Below are 17389 nucleotides of genomic sequence, written 5' to 3'. Positions count from 1 at the left end.
ACTGCAACATCAACTATTGGGAGGTACCATTGAACTAAAGTGCTGCCTTGCAACATTAAGAGTTCATTGCTGCAGCCTGTTTGAAAATCTGCACCGTGCTTCAAAACCCACATAGCAGCTGTCCATGAAATAGTTCCACTGAAATTCCAAAGATGTGCGGGTTAGGTTGATTGGCCATGCTCAAAATTGCCCTTAGTGTCCTGAGATGCGTAGGTTAGAGGGATTAGTGGGTAAATATGTAGGGATGTGGGGGTAGGGCCTGGGTAGGATTGTGGTCGGTGCAGACTCGATGGGCCGAATGGCCTCTTTCTGTACTGAAGGGTTTCTATGATTTCTATGATTCTATTAAATCAACCCACGCACTTCAGTTGGCTGGGAAACCCCAATGATAGTTGCTGTTACAATGGCTAAGTTAAAAGCTCAGTTCTGATAGGGCATTCGGTTCGAATCGTCGAATCACTATAGTGTAGAAGGAGGTCATTCAGCCCATTGAGTCTTCACCGACTTTCCAAACAAACATCCCACCAGCTAGCCCGACTGTGCTAGGGTTTATCTTCCACACAAGCAATATTCTAATCCTAATTAAGTTATCATTTCCCAAATCCCTTAACTTTCCCTGTTATTCACTTGACCACATGAATGTGAAACTAACATTGGGTGGCACAGTAGTTAGCACTGCTGCCCCACAGCACCAGGGACCCAGGTTCAATTCCAGCCTTGGGTGACTGACTTTGTGGAGTTTGCACGTTCTCCCCATGTCTGTGTGGGTTTCCTCCGGGTGCTCCAGTTTCCTCTCACACTGTCACACGGGCTAGGTGGATTGGCTGTACTAAATTGGCCCTTAGTATCCCAAGTTGTGTAGGTAAGGTGGGTTTGGGGGATTGGGCAGGGAGTGTGTGGGCCTGGGTAAGATGCTGAGTCGATGCAAATAGCTAATCCACCTAATCTACACATCTTTGGACTGAGGGAGGAAGCCAGAGCACCCGGAGGAAACCCACACAGACACAGAGAGAATGTGCAAATTCCACAGAATGTGCAATTCCACCCAAGGCTGGAATTGAACCGGGGTCCCAGGCGCTTTGAGACAACACTGCTAACCACTGTGCCGCCATTGTATCCAGTAACTCTGTTCCTGTCAGAAGCTCAACTGTTCTTGAATTGATTGTAAATTTTTAAAAAGTGTACATCATCCCAAAAAGGATTTTTCACGTACCATGCATTAAGATTCTGCTCGAGCCTCCTTCTTGGTCAGGAGCACTATATCCTCTCAGTATTCCTGCTCAGCCATGGACAAGTCAGCCCCTTTAAATTACTGCACGTGTGCCAACAATTTAAAGGGCCCATGCACTTGAGTAAATCACCCGTGCACTCTGTAAACATTTAGAGAGATTGTTGGTCTAGGGGCATGTTGGCCCGTTAGAGAGATGATATAGGCAGTGACTGAATAAATAAACAAAGCACCAAGACAATGGTTTCCATGCTAAAACCTGACAAAGTTGATTGCTACCATACAGAGCAAAACATACAGGCTTAAAACCAACAGCAATAGTTATGCAAACAATGGACAGTGTGCAAAAGGAAAAATTAAAAATACATATCAGTGTTTAAAGTAATTGATTCTTGACATAATCATTGTTTCTGTTGTGTATGTGGTTTCTGTCTCTTTAAGACAGTAGAGCAGAAGTGAGTGACCCGACTTGAGGGACCAATGGAAACTGAGAGGGAGTGATCACCCCAGAGGGTGGAGTCCTTTCTCACGCAGAATCATCGAGAAGCCATGTAGTAAGCAGGGAAGTACTGGAGCTCTGCTGCAGGGCAGCCTAGAGCTGCAAATTCCCATACAGACTTTCACTTATCAACCTTTTGTTCCAAACAAAGTTTGAAATCTCTTGACGACGTGAGAAAACCGCAATTTAACAGTTTCAGAATAATTGGTGGTGTTTTTAAACTTGTGTAATTTAAAAAGCAAAGTTACTACAATGTGCCCTCTGTCACAATAATAAGTGTCTGAAAAACTTAAAGGGACCACAGTTCAAATTTATTGGTAACGGAGTCCTATTATGATATAGTTTGAAGGCTTCAGTTTTATCTGTTAAACGGTGAAGTTACTGCAGCTGTCAAAAAGATAGACCGAATTTCTGACTGCAGCAGTGCCCGTGTCTGCAACCTCCTTCTTTCCTTCAATGTCTCTCAACCTGTGCCATTTTTAAATTCCAGGTGCAAAATCCTAAAAGTAACAAAGGAACAGATTAAACATTCAGTCTTTTCACTCAACAAAACTGTAAAAGTTGCAATATTTAAAATCTTATTGACCTTCAAATAAGTGCTTTGAAAATATAACGTGATACTGAAATCTCAAGGGAAGTGCGGTTTGCTTTTCATTGTCAATCTGTCAATAAACTGAAATTGTGAATTAGCTCCATCTCAGAGTTAGGACTAAATAAGCTTTTCAATTGTGAGAATTAAACCTTCAATGGTGTGACGCTAAAATGTCAGCAATAAACAGAAATGCACCTTATTCTCCATGCGTCTCCACCCAACACAGGCTAGGATAAGTGAAATCAGGCAAAGCAAGATCCCAATCCACAGGAAGACATAAGGAATGTAAGTCACCACATTCATTGTATAAAGTGCCGCTTTCAGCTTGGCTGCTGATTTGTCATCTATTACAGCGTTCTGTTAGATAAATGGGAGAAAAATATAACACAAGATCACTCAAGACTTTCTTGCACATTATCCCTTATAGCAAACATCAGCCTGGCTTACCATAATTTCCAGTTTATACTTCAAGTTCTCCATCAGTGCCTGGCTGGATCTAAAATCTTGACCTTCTTATTTGAAATACCACAATCCATTGCGATTATGGACTGTCCAATATGAAGTCACCCCCGTATGCTCTTTACATGAACGCGAATGAGGTCAGCCATTTCCGACTGAGAGGAGAAAGGTTTTTTTCACTCAGAGGGTGTTGGCTCGGTGATATACTTTGTCTCAAGAGGCTCCTCCGAAATACCCCAAGATATTTTATTCTGATGTGGTAAGTATAGAATAGAATCCCTGCAGAAGGAGGCCATTGGCTCATTGAGTCTGCACCAACTCTCCGACAGAGCATCTCACCCAGATCCAGCTCTCCGCCCTATTCCTGTGCATTTGCCCGGCTAATCTCTCTAACCTACACATCTTGGGACACTAAGGGGCAATTTAGCATGGCTAATATTCCTAACCTGCACATCTTTGGACAGTGGGAGGAAACCGGAGCACCCAGAGGAAACCCATGCAGACACAGGGAGAACGTGCAAACTCCACACAGTCACCCAAGGCCGAAATTGAACCTGGGTCCCTCACACTGAGACAGCAGTGCTAACCACTGTGCTACCCTAAAAAATATACATTGTTGTTATTGTGAATCTTTGGAGTTCTCTACTCCAGAGAGCTGTGTCTCTGAGTATATTCAAGGCAGCGATTGGGGAATGGTGTTGAAAGATGTAGCTGAGGTCAAAGGTTGGCCATGACGTAATTGCATAGTGGAGCAGACTCAGGAGCCAAATGGTCCACTTATGTATTTAAATGCCCTAATTGCTGGAGACATTTTGCCTTTCATTGTGCACAACATAGGTGATACGTCACAGCACCGGGACCTTAGGTCGATTTTTAAAAATTCATTCCTGGGATGTGGGTGTTAATGGCTAGGTCAGCATTTAGTGCCCATCCCTAGTTGCCTTTGAAAAGGTGGTGGTGAGCTGCCTTCTTGAGCCGCTGCAGTCCCTGGAGTGTAGGTACACCCACAGTGCTGTTAGGGAGGGAGTGCCACAATTGTGACCCAGTGACAGCAAAGTCATTATATTTCCAAGTTAAGATGGTGAGTGACTTGGAGGGGGAACCTCCAGGTGGTGGTGTTCCCATGAATGTGCTGCTCTTGTCCTTCGAGATGGTAGTTGTTGTTGGAAGGTGTTGCCTAAGGAACCGGTGAGTTCCTGCAGTGCATCTTGTAGATGGTACACATGGCTGCTACTGTTTGTTGGTGGTGGAGGAATTGAAGGTTTGTGGAAGAGGTGGCAATCAAGCGGGGCTGCTTTGTCCTGGATGGTGTCAAGCTTCCTGAGTGTTGTCGGAACTGCATTGATCCAGGCAAGTGGAGAATATTCCATTACACTCGTTCTGATTTAATAAAACTGCTCACAAACGATAATCAAGTTGACACCCACACTCAGAGAGAATTGAATAGAATAGTTAACATGGGAATTAGAAATCAAAGATGTCACATTTGTGCAATAATAATATGCTGAATATGAAAAAAAACCATGTACATACCTCATTTAAAAAGAGAACTGGTAAAACCATTGTCCTCATTTGACCAGTTTGGCTGTAAAAATAAATATATTGAAAAATGTGTTAGAATACTTGTTGTTAGATTTTTATGACAGTCTGTTGCATGTAAGAAGTTTTATATTAATTTACAAATTGGGAATCAACAACACATTTTCTAAATTTGCCAATGAGGGATAGTTCATACTGAAGGGAACTGTAACAAAACACAAGAACTTGCTGAATAGGCATATGTTTGGCAAGTGAATATGAATATTGATAAACATGAGTTATTGGGCTATAATTTCCTGCAGTAGCAACCAGCATCAATTGCCATTCTGCAGCCACTTACCTTTGTGGTTTTTCTTCTGTGCCTGCCTCACCCAACATTCTGACTCCGGCTGGGCATGATCCGGGCAGCACAGTGTGTCCCCGGGCCCAGCGTCACAGTCCAGCTCCAGTGATGAAGGACATGCCCCCTGCTTTACAGCACTAGCTGCTGCAAATCAGGTAAATTATACGTCCGAGAGAAACTGATGGGCCAGGGACAAGGTAAGTGGATAGGATTTGGGGCATAAGCAATTATAAGTTGGCAAGCTGGACCCAAGGTCGGGGGTGGGGGGGGGGGGGGGGGGAAGGATTCGTGGTCAGGCAGGATCAGAGGTCGTGGGGGGGGTGAAATTGGAGGCCGTGGGGGGGAAATTCTTTGGTGTAGGGGGGGTGGTAGGAGTTGGAGGTCAGTGAAGGGGGGGTGGGGTCGGAGGTTGGTGAGGGGGGGGGGGTTCGGAGGTCAGTTTCAGAGGGTTTCAGACCTCAGCAGGGAGTGGTCAGAAGGTTGGAGTTTTGGTGAGGTTGGGTCTCCAGGGGAGGAGTTCACATGTGGATGGGAGAAATCCCAGTGGGTTTGAGGATGGGGAATACCATGGGGGATTGGTTAGTTGAGCGGTGGGGGGAGTGGAGTGCAGATTAGTCTGACTGTTACAATAATTATGCGGAAGCGAGAAGGGATTTTAATCTCAACTTTTTCTGGGCAGCTATTGGTGTAAATAGAACAAAGAACAAAGAACAATACAGCACAGGAACAGGCCCTTCGGCCCTCCAAGCCCACGCCGCTCCCTGGTCCAAACTAGACCATTCTTTTGTACCCCTCCATTCCTACTCCATTCATGTGGCTATGTAGATTAGTCTTAAACGTTCCCAGTGTGTCCGCCTCCACCACCTTGCCTGGCAGCGCATTCGAGGCCCCCACCACCCTCTGTGTAAAATACGTCCTTCTGATATGCGTGTTAAACCTCCCCCCCTTCACCTTGAACCTATGACCCCTCGTGAACGTCACCACCGACCTGGGAAAAAGCTTCCCAACGTTCACCCTATCTATGCCTTTCATAATTTTATACATCTCTATTAGGTCACCCCTCATCCTCCGTCTTTCCAGTGAGAACAACCCCAGTTGACCCAATCTCTCCTCATAACTAAGCCCTTCCATACCAGGCAACATCCTGGTAAACCTCCTCTGCACTCTTTCTAAAGCCTCCACGTCCTTCTGGTAGTGTGGCGACCAGAACTGGGCGCAGTATTCCAAATATGGCCGAACCAACGTTCTATACAACTGCAACATCAGACCCCAACTTTTATACTCTATGCCCCGTCCTATAAAGGCAAGCATGCCATATGCCTTATTCACTACCTTCTCCACCTGTGACGTCACCTTCAAGGATCTGTGGACTTGCACACCCAGGTCCCTCTGCGTATCTACACCCTTTATGGTTCTGCCATTTATCATATAGCTCCCCCCTACGTTAGTTCTACCAAAATGCATCACTTCGCATTTATTTGGATTGAACGCCATCTGCCATTTCTTTGCCCAAATTTCCAGCCTATCTATATCCTTCTGTAGCCTCTGACAATGTTCCTCACTATCTGCAAGTCCAGCCATTTTCGTGTCGTCCACAAACTTACTGATCACCCCAGTTACACCTTCTTCCAGATCGTTTATATAAATCACAAACAGCAGAGGTCCCAATACAGAGCCCTGCGGAACACCACTAGTCACAGGCATCCAGCCGGAAAAAGACCCTTCCACCCACCCTCTGTCTTCTGTGACCAAGCCAGTTCTCCACCCATCTAGCCACCTCCCCCTTTATCCCATGAGATCCAACCTTTTGCACCAACCTACCATGAGGGACTTTGTCAAGTGCTTTACTAAAGTCCATATTGACGACATCCACGGCCCTTCCCTTGTCAACCATTCGAGTCACTTCTTCAAAAAACTGCACCAGGTTAGTGAGGCATGAGCTCCCTCTCACAAAACCATGCTGACTATCGTTAATGAGTTTATTCCTTTCTAAATGCGCATACATCCCTACCACGGACGTCAAGCTCACCAGCCTATAATTACCCGGGTTATCCTTCCTACCCTTCTTAAATAATGGGATCACATTAGCTATCCTCCAATCCTCTGGGACCTCACCTGTGTCCAGTGACGAGACAAAGGTTTGCGTCAGAGGCCCAGCGATTTCATCTCTCGTCTCCCTGAGCAGCCTTGGATAAATTCCATCAGGCCCTGGGGATTTGTCAGTCTTTATATTCCCTAAAAAACCTAACACTTCCTCCCTTGTATTGGAGATTTTCGCTAACGGGTCAACACTCCCCTCCGAGACACTCCCAGTCAACACATCCCTCTCCTTTGTGAATACCGACGCAAAGTATTAATTTAGGATCTCCCCTACTTCTTTGGGCTCTAAGCATAATTCCCCACTTTTGTCCCTGAGAGGTCCGATTTTTTCCCTGACAACCCTTTTGTTCCTAACGTATGAATAAAATACCTTGGGATTCTCCTTAATTCTGTCTGCCAAGGACATTTCGTGACCCCTTTTTGCCCTTCTAATTCCTCGTTTGAGTTCTTTCCTACTTTCTTTATATTCTTCCAGAGCTCCCTCCGTTTTTAGCTGCCTGGACCTAACGTACACCTCTCTTTTCTTTTTGACAAATCCCTCAATTTCCCTGGTTATCCACAGTTCTCGAATCCTACTCCTCCTATCCTTTTTTACAGGGACATGCCTATCCTGCAGCCCTAACAACGGTTCCTTAAAAGACTCCCACATGCCAGATGTGGATTTACCCTCAAACAGCCTCTCCCAATCAACAGCTGCCAATTTCTACCTAATCCCACTAAAGTTAGCCTTCCCCCAATCCAACACCTCACCCTTGGGACACCACTCATCCTTTTCCATCACTATCCTAAAGCTAACAGTATTGTGGTCACTATTTGCCACATGTTCCTCTACCGAAACTTTGAAGACCTGTCAGAACATCTGACATTTGTGATTTAAATCGCTTCTTTCCGATGGCTCGCAGCACCAGACAATTGCCCAGAGGAAGTTTGAGCTTCTGGGCAATTGCTGTGCAAATACTCACTGTGAAGGTCTGAGGGGGATTCCCCAGCGCATCTTTGCGGAATTCCTCCCACCCCTCTCAATGTGACACAGCTTAAAAGTCACAGCCTACTTAATATATTTTAGGAAGGGAAATAATGAAACAAGCTAACTGCTTAGAAAATAAGAATCTAGATGAGGTAGAGAACAGAACAATACAAGTATCCATACACAAGTCATAAAAAGTTGAAATGCAGATAAGGCCATAAAAACAAACAAAGCCTGACAGTGATAGAATTGAAATGTAGAGTTGTTATTCCAAATTGGTAGTTTTTGAAATTCATTCATGAGACATCGGCGTCTCTGGCTGGCCTGCATTTATTGCCCATCCATAGTTACCCAAGGCAGTTGAGAGTCAATGACATTAATGTAGCTCTGGAGTCACATGCAGGCCAGACTAGGTAAGGACGGTGATTTCCTTCCCTAAAGGGCATTAGTGAACCAGATAGGTTTTTCAACAATGGTTTCATGGTCATCAGTAGATTCTTAATTCCAGATTTATCTTTTACTGAATTCAAATTCCACCATCTGCTGTGGCAGGAATCCAATTTGGGTCCCCAGAACATTAGCTGAGTTTCCGTATTAATAGTCTAGCAATAATACCATTAGGCCATCATCTCCCCTATAGTTCACACCTGGACAATTGGGTACAGTTTTTGTCATCATTTTATAAAGAGGAAACGGAGATCATGGTGAAGGTGAAAATGGATCTACAACAATGGCAGAATGTTATGGCCCAGATGTATATATTGTGTGTATGTGTGTGTGTATATATATTGTATGTATGTATATATATTGTGTGTGTGTGTGTGTGTATGTATGTGTACATGGTAAAATCCGGCCCAAAGATAGCAGAACATGCGAGAGGTTCTCTCAATCAGTAAAGTACAGACAGGCTGGGTCTTTGCAAGCATGACTTTGGTGAAGTCTTCAAAATGATGGAATGTTCTGATTGAGTAGACACAGAAGGAATGCTCCAGGTGTGGGGGGAGATGAAAAGTAGCAACCATCAATATCAGAAATCAATGAGAGATTTCTGAGGTAATGTCTATACCCAGTGAATTTGGAACTAGTACTACAGGGAATGACTGGAAGGAGAAAGATGTTTCTGTAGCACTTCTCACAACCATTGGATGTTTCAGAATACTTTACAACCAACGAGTGTAGCTTGAAGTGTAGTCACTGCTGTAATGTAGCAAACTTGGTGTGAGCTCAGCAAAGTCCCACAAAGAGTAACGTGACCATGAACCAGATTTCTTTGTGATGCTGACTAAGATATAAATCTTGGCCAGGACAGACAGGGGACACACAGCCCTCCACTTCTCTGAAGTAGTGCCACAGGATCTTTTATATCCACCTGAGCAGGCAGAGAGGGCTTCAATTTAAAAACTTGTCTAAAAGACAGTACCTCTGACTGTGCAGTGCTCCCCCAGTAATGCACAAGAGTATTAGCCTTGATTTTTCTACTCAAACCCTGGAAATTGGAGCTGTTGTGATTCAGAGGTGAATGCGCCACTAACCAAGTCATGGTTTGCACACAATCTGAAGCAATTAGTACAGATATATTTAAGGGGAGGCTAGATAAGTGTATCAGGGCAAAGGGGTTAAAGGGTTAGGCTGCTAGAGTTAGAAGACAGTCAGAAGTCTAACAACACCAGGTTAAAGTCCAACCAGTCCTTTCGGTATCTTGTCTGCTTTCTTGCATCTTTATAGAAACTTGATGTCTGTGTCGATATGCGCGATCTTCTTGCAGATCCTCTCCACTTGGAGCCGGCAGTTTGCGGTGTCGATGGTAGTCATGATGTGGAGATGCCGGCGTTGGACTGGGGTAAATACAGTAAGAAGTCTAACAACACCAGGTTAAAGTCCAACCTGGTTGGACTTTAACCTGGTGTTGTTAGAGTTCTTACTGTGTTTACCCCAGTCCAACGCCGGCATCTCCACATCAGAGTTAGAAGAGACAGGGAGAGAGGAGGCCTGAGTGGGGCCTAGCCAGCTAGGCTTAATAGCTTGTATCTCTGCTGAATATTCTTTGTAAGCTCACTCATTTGTAACTGCTCTTGCTCATCACATAAATAGCTTTCATAGTTAATTGAACTAGATTATTCCATCATTTGGAATTGAACTCAGATTCAAAATACTCATCTTGGGGTTTTTAAAAAAAAGGGCAGTGTGGACAAGTTGGGCCAAAGGGCAGTAAACCTCTATGACTTGTGGTGCAATGTCCCTGCCTCTGCGCCACAAGGTCAGCTTGAACTGAGGTTCAAAGCCCAGGACTTGACGGCCAAGGAAAGTGCATTCATAACGCGGCCAAACAGGCTGAGCGGCAAATTGGAAAATCCTTCTAATGGATGACAACTGCAAGAGGTAAGAGGAGGAGAGACTCCTGGAAAAGAATATTTAAGTCTCTACCATCATCATCCGTAACTCCAGACTACAGCATGCATGTAAAAGCATATGTTGCCATAGTAACTCAGACTCCCCAAGTGAATTATACCACACACACTAAATACTGGCTGAATATTATAAATCAAACAAAAGTCAAATATTGCAGGTGCTTGAAATCGGAAATAAAAACAGAAAGTGCCGGAAATACTCAGCTGGTCAGGCAGCATCTGTGGAGAGAGAAACAGAGTTGAATTTTCAGCTGGTGAAGTACCAGTTACTTCCCACTAAGCTCTTGTAATTGAGTCTTGAAATTCAAAGTGGCAGCCATTCTCACTGTCAGTGGGTAAGCTGTATATTTGGAAAACATTTACATTCACCCTAAAATACGCATTATGAACTGCCAGTTATCCTAGAGAGTAAAGTATGCCACTTACGCAATGTACTTCACCGACTCAACATGAAGATTGATTTGCATTCTCTTAGCTGCTCTGACAGGTATACCAGTCATCTGTAAATAACGGAAGCACAAAGTTACTTTGCAGCTAGATCAGTTTTGTGATAGCATGTCTCCTTTAAAGGGATGATCCTTCGCAGGTCACGTGACCAGGTTGGAGCCAATGGAACGCTCAAATCTGAGCCAATCAGAAGCAAAGATGAGCAGTTCTGCAGCTGGAGGGCTTCAGTTGGAGTTAAGTTGTTGTTAGGAGTAGGATGGGTAGTTGTACACCAAAAATGGGGATCGCTAAGATACTGGTGGGTGGAGTGTTTTTACATAGAAACATACATAGAAAATAGCAGCAGGGTAGGCCATTCACCCCTTCAAGCCGGCTCCGCCATTCATCATGATCATGGCTGATCATCAAATTCAATTTCCTGATCCCCCCCTTCCCCCCATATTCCTTGATCCCTTTAGCCCCAAGAGCCCTATCTAATTTCTTCTTGAAATCAGACAATGTTTTGGCCTCAACTACTTTCTGTGGTAATGAATTCCACAGATTCACCACCCTCTGGGTGAAGATATTTCACCTCACCTTAGTCCTAAAAGCTTTACCCCTTATCCTCAAACTATGACCCCTAGTTCTGGACTCCCCCACCATCGGGAACATTCTAACTCTGTTAGAATTTTATAAGTTTCTATGAGATCCCGCTCACTCTTCTAAACTCCAATGAATGTAATCCTAACCGATTTAGTCTCTCCTCATATGACAGATCTGCCATCCCAGGAATCAGCCTGGTAAACCCTCGCTGTACTCCCTCTATAGCAAGGCATCCTTCCTCAGATAAGGATACCAAAACTGCACATAATACTCCAGATGTGGCCTCACCAATGCCTTGTACAATTGCAGTAAAACATCCTATTCCTATACACAAATCCTCTCACTATGAAGACCAACATACCATTTCTCTCCCTAACTGTGAACTGTGAACTAAGTCAATAAACTCTCTGCAGCCAAGAAAGCTTAGTTTCAACTTCAACTGACATGGACCTAGTCCACAGAACCATACAGTGCAAAGGAAACCATTTGACCCATCGAAACTGCATTGACTCTCCAAAAGAGCATCCTACCCATGCCTCCTGTCCTATCTCTGTAACCCCACACATTGACCGTGGCTAATCCATTTAACCGACGCACCTTGGACACTAGGGGGCAACTTAGCCCCCTAGTACATCTTTGGACTGAGAGAGTAAACCGGAGCACCCAGTGGAAACCTACGCAGACAAGGGGAGAACATGCAATCTTCACACAGACAGTCGCCCAAGGCCAGAATTGGACCCGGGTCCCTGGCGCTGTGAGGCAGCAGTGTTAACCGCCGTACCACCGTGTCGGCCTAGTCAATAGCTTCAATGTAGTTTTGGAAAGATGTAAAACATATATTGTTCATATAATTAATTCCACTTACCGGTTCTATATCAAGGAATGTTTGATGAGCTTCCATATTAGGTTCCATTCCACCAATGTCACTCACTAACCTCTTATCCCCATTGTAAAAATGAGGAGACGATATTAAAATGGGGGCTCCTGGAATTTCAGAATAAAGAAAGTTTATTTTGCAGAGAGATCAATGTGTTTATTTTCTGTGAACACTAGATGGAGCATCATATCGTATACAAGAAGCATAAGGTAAAGGATTATTGTGCAATAAACTCTGCCCATTGTGGCCTCTAGAGAGAATTACACACACACGCACAGAGGGAAATCTTCCGATCTTGCCCCTAGTGGGAATTATGACAGGCAGCGGGGTGGGGGATCTTAATTTGGCACGAGATCAGAAACCAGTTTCCCGAGATGGTGGAACTGTCGACATTCTGTTCTGTAAAGGCTGGCCAAACTTCCCAATGAAAAATGTCAGGAAGTCCTTTAGTGTGTATTAGCATGTCATGTATGCTGCTTAAAAAGCACCTTGATGGAACTAAGCTCGTCCCCTCCCCTATGACTGTACGCAAGTGGCATGCACCTGGTCAGCTTGCCTTCTGGCACGATTAATGGTTAGTTGCTGTTGCATCGTTCTCTGAGAGGCTGGCATTTACAGATGCCCCCATGTTCAAGACTGGGCTGTGACATGGAAGATGACCAAGGAATGGTTAGCCAGGAAGGGTGGTGCAAAGGTGGATGGGCACACGGACCTTCAACCTCTTGAGGTAATGGGAGGGTTGGTGATTTCCTGCCTGCACCCACCGCGAGAATCAGCAGACACTTATTTAATGAGTTGAACAGAGGAAGATCACGGGTGGGCAGCTGTATCGGCCCCCACGGCGGAAATCACTCTTACTTCCACGGCCAACACTGATTTGAGCTTCAGAAGGGAAGATTCCACCCAAGTTTCCTGGGGCTGTTCAGCTGTATATCTAATGTGGCAGTCTGGATGGAACACCAGCTGTACTACCAGGAAACCATTGTGCATCAACAGGTAGGGGAACAGACATACAAAGCGGCAATATTGGATCACTAGCTTTACTGCTGATTCTCAGTGCAAGGGGACTAATACCTCATTCACCCTGTATATCTTTTGTAAAACACATATAGATATTCTTATGGTTCATTGTAAAATTTTAAAAATGGACAAAAACCTTTTATTATGTCAGTCTGTGACCCTTCAAAAGGAGTTAGCATGCAGTACAAGTGGATGACAAATTCCACTTGTCATCTCTGAAGATACACTAAATAACCCATTTGGACTGCAGAGACCAAATACAAAGGCTATCTGCATTTCCTAAGCCAGGCTGGCCAACCAGAAGCTATTTGAGAGGACAACTTTCATTTCATGTCTTACTAGTTGGATCATTTAACCATCTCAGGGACCAGACAAGAGATACTCACCCTTTATCAAAGGCAATGCAGAGAGGTGGGAGTCATGTGAGGTGAACCTCGAGCTGGTGGAACCAGTTATATTGCCTTGCTGTACCACAAAGCTCAGTCTGCCATTTTACTGTCTATAAGTAGCCTCACAATAAAGAGGCTCTGCCCAGATTGAGCGCCACATCTATGCTGTTTTTGCTAGAACCTCTGTGCCTATACAACTGATTTATCTCTGGATGCCTATGTCATCATACGAAGTCACTGGAAAAGCATTGGATTTCAACCTGTTGACATCTGTGAAGGATACTCATTGGTCTTTGATCCTGGACTCTGGAACCCACCTGAAACAATATTTCTTTACTCTGTGGTACAGGGTACAAGTTCATAGCTCCTTGAAAGTGGAGTCACAGGTGGACAGAGTGGTGAAGAAGGCATTTAGCATGCTTGGTTCCATTGGTTAGAACATTGAATACAGGAGTTGGGAAGTCTTGTTGAAGTTGTACGAGATGTTGGTGAGGCCACACTTGGAATACTGTGTACAGTTCTGGTCACCCTATTATAGAGAGGATATTATTAAACTAGAAAGAGTGCAGAAAAGATTTACTAGAATGCTACCGGGACTTGATGGTTTGAGTTATAAGGAGAGGCTGGATAGACTGCAACTTTTTTCTCTGGAGCATAGAAGACTGAGGGGTGATCTTATAGAGGTCTATCAAATAATGAGGGGCATAGATCAGCTTGATAGTCAATATCTTTTCCCAAAGGTAGGGGAGATACAAAAGTGTCCAGAGGGGCAATTTTTTCACACAGAGGGTGGTGAGTGTCTGGAACAAGCTGCCAGAGGTAGTAGTAGAGGCGGGTACAATTTTGTCTTTTAAAAAGCATTTAGACAGTTACGTGGGTAAGAGGGGTTGAGAAGGATATGGGCCAAATGTGGGCAATTGGGACTAGCTTAGGGGTTTAAAATAAAGGGCAGCATGGACAAGTTGGGCCGAAGAGCCCGTTTCCATGCTGTAAAACCCCATGACTCTGTGGTCTCTGCACTGTAAAAATTTCTTTTCTCTATATCTCTCTTCTTCTATGAATGCAAAAAAGGCAATGTTGTGACCCTTCTCTTGCAGATTGAGTGTGCACAAATAAACTAAACCTCTGAGTTCATCCCATCTTGAGTTTGCTATCGGGTTATGAATTGGATCACACCAAAACAGAGGTGCTGGGAAATACACCACCACTTATAAAGGGTTGAATTATTTTGATGCCATGCCCCCTAGTTCTAGTTTCACCTGCCAGTGGAAACAATCTCCCTGCTTCTATCTTATCTATTCCCTTCATAATCTTATATGTTTCTATAAGATCTCCCCTCATTCTTCTGAATTCCAATGAGTATAGCCCCAGTCTACTCAGTCTCTCCTTATAAGCCAACCCTTTCAACTCCGGAATCTCCTCTGCACCCCCTCCAGTGCCAGTATAATCTTTCTCCAGTAAGGAGACCAAAACTTTACACAGTACTCCAGGTGTGGCCTCACCAGCACCTTATTAGGCTGCAACATAACCTCGCTGTTTTTAAACTCCATTCCTCTAGCAATGAAGGACAAAATTCCATTTGCCCTCTTAATTACTTGCTGCATCTGCAAACCAACTCCTTGTGATTCATGCACAAGGACACCCAGGTTCCTCTGCAATTTTTTACCATTTAAATAATAGTCCATTTTGCTGTTATTCCTACCAAAATGGGTAACCTCACATTATACTCCATCTGCCAGACCCTTGCCCACTCACTTAGACTATCTATATCCCTTTGCAGACTCTGTGTCCTCTGCACATTTTGCTCTGCCACTCATCTTAGTGTCATCTTTGTGTTTATCAATGGGTGGTGAGAGAAGTCAGAGTTGCTTAAAATAACTCTCATTCTAACCCATTCAATACATTTAAATTTCCTCAGGTATATAATCTCATAAAAAAGCCAACATTTGTATCCATAAGCCCACATCAAAGGCAGCTAATTCTTTAATAATCTCTTTGAACTGTCAATCAAACTGTGAATTTACATCCCCCAATGCTATAATGATATAAGTGTTCAAAAAGATTTACAAGGAAGTTATCAGGACTAGAAGGTTTGAATTGTAAAGAGAGGCTGGACAGGTTGGGACTTTTTTTCCCTGGAGTGTAGGTTGATGAGGGTGTGACCTTATGGAGATTTATAAAATCATGACGGGCTTAGATAGGGTGAATAGCCAAGGTCTTTTACTCAGGGTAGGGGAATCCAAAACTAGAGGGCATAGGTTTAAGGTGAGGGGGAACAATTTCATACAGAGGGAATATATGGAATGAGCTGCCAGAGGAGGTGGTGGAGGCAGGTACAATTACAACATTTAAAATACATTTGGATAGGTACATGGATGGGAAAGGTTCGGGGGATATGGGCCAAATGCCGGCAAATAGTAGAAGTTCAGGTTAGGAAACATAGTTGACATGGACGAGTTGGGCCGAAGGGCCTGTTTCGTGCTGTGTATCTCTATAACTGAATGATAACACTTATAGCTATGCCAACAACCAGCTATTGAAATTGTTGGAAAAGAGCTTTCTTTTCAACCTCTCGTGGGGCAGGCAACTTTTTCAAATTTTAAAGGGCAGGACATTTAAATAACTTGACAGCCTGACAATTCTATATACCTTATCCAACACACACAACTGATGATCTGAGCTAATGGAGGAAGCTCCACATCCTTAGCAATACAGCACACTGCTCATGGCTCACCGCTTATCCCTCCCATTTCTTCCCTGCCCCCCTCCCTCTCAATTGACCATCAGCATGATCCTCATCCTCTTTCTCCCATTAGCCCTTCATGACACATTCTGAAGAAGTACCTCTTCAACCGGATATCCTCCACTGTAGCTCCCCAGTGATTCTCCCCTCATAGTAATTGTCTACATGCACAGCTAAAGAAAACTCCTTCCTCTTTTTTAACAACCTCATAACCTACATCTTTCCATTATAGAAAACACATGAGCCCATTGGCACACAGCAAGATCCCATAAACAGCAATATTATGATGACCTGATTGTCCATTTTAGTAATGTTTGTTGAAGGATATATATCATTAGGGTAGTGGAGTTAACTCACCTGCTCACCTTCAAAGTAAGGCCATGGAATCTTTTACATCTACCTGAGAAAGCAGGCAAAGTTTACGTCTCATGTGAGAGGTAGGACCTCTGGCAGTGCAGCACTCTGTCAGAGCTGCACAGAGTGCTAGCCTTGATGTTTCTGCCCAACATTCTAGAGTGGGACTTGAACCCACAGTTGTTTAGCCCAGGGGTATGCGACTCAGTAGGCACAGCTGACAGTTTCCCTGATTGATCCTTAACCAAACGGGCTGAATGGCCATATCTGTGTAATGTTCTGTCAATGCTAAGAAAACAGTAATGTGCTAGTGGGAATTCCTGAATGATTCAATCTCTAGGACATGTAAATAACTGCTGCTACTCTGCAGAAGGAGAGAATTGGAATGCTTCACCTTGTCTGCAGACGCTGATGTTTAAAACTCCTGACAAAGGGCAGATTCCATCTGGACAACATCCTTTATTACTTGGATGGTCATTTGCAAAAGCCTCTTTTGGAAGAACAAATCGATAAGCGTTGATTCCTTGAACATCCAATTCCTTTTCAAACGTCAGGTAAAACGACCTGTATGAAACAGGGACAGTTCAAAGACATTTTCTTTACTCAGAGTTGTTAAATTGCCTACCCCTCTCCATCCTCCCCTCCCCTTTCTCCACTCCTCTCCCTTTGCCTCTCCCACCTCCACGCTCTCTGCTCTCCCATCCACCTCTTTCTCTTTGCAAAACCCCCTCCATTTCACCCTCGCTTCTCCGCCTCCACACCTCCCCTCCCCTCCCCTCCCCAGGCTCTGATGCATAGTACCTGAAGATTTCAGAGTATGGCTCTGAAGCTTTGCACCTTTC

At 44.2% G+C, this 17389-nt stretch overlaps 1 protein-coding gene across 2 annotated transcripts in view; it reads right to left on the bottom strand.

Moving 5' to 3' along the window:
• Window positions 1-2016: 2016 nt before the first annotated feature.
• LOC144506133 (lysosome membrane protein 2-like) overlaps window positions 2017-17389 on the bottom strand; it is an 80923-nt gene continuing 65550 nt past the window's right edge. Inside the window, exons 7-12 of one of the 2 annotated variants that reach the window (XM_078231962.1) lie at window positions 16942-17111; window positions 12030-12148; window positions 10562-10635; window positions 4312-4363; window positions 2515-2676; window positions 2017-2227 (exon numbers count right to left, since the gene is read on the bottom strand). In XM_078231962.1, coding sequence (XP_078088088.1) covers window positions 2207-2227; window positions 2515-2676; window positions 4312-4363; window positions 10562-10635; window positions 12030-12148; window positions 16942-17111 — 598 coding nt within the window. In that variant the 3' untranslated portion in view covers window positions 2017-2206. Of the gene's footprint in view, window positions 2228-2326; window positions 2401-2514; window positions 2677-4311; window positions 4364-10561; window positions 10636-12029; window positions 12149-16941; window positions 17112-17389 lie in introns of those variants that run through there. The other variant, XM_078231961.1, reaches the window with a different exon arrangement.

The sequence above is a fragment of the Mustelus asterias genome, chromosome 17 (genome assembly GCF_964213995.1).
Source record: "Mustelus asterias chromosome 17, sMusAst1.hap1.1, whole genome shotgun sequence".
In the NCBI taxonomy this organism is placed as follows: Eukaryota; Metazoa; Chordata; class Chondrichthyes; order Carcharhiniformes; family Triakidae; genus Mustelus; species Mustelus asterias.
Note: the sequence above shows the minus strand (reverse complement) of the source record. Positions and strands in the feature narration are given on the sequence as shown.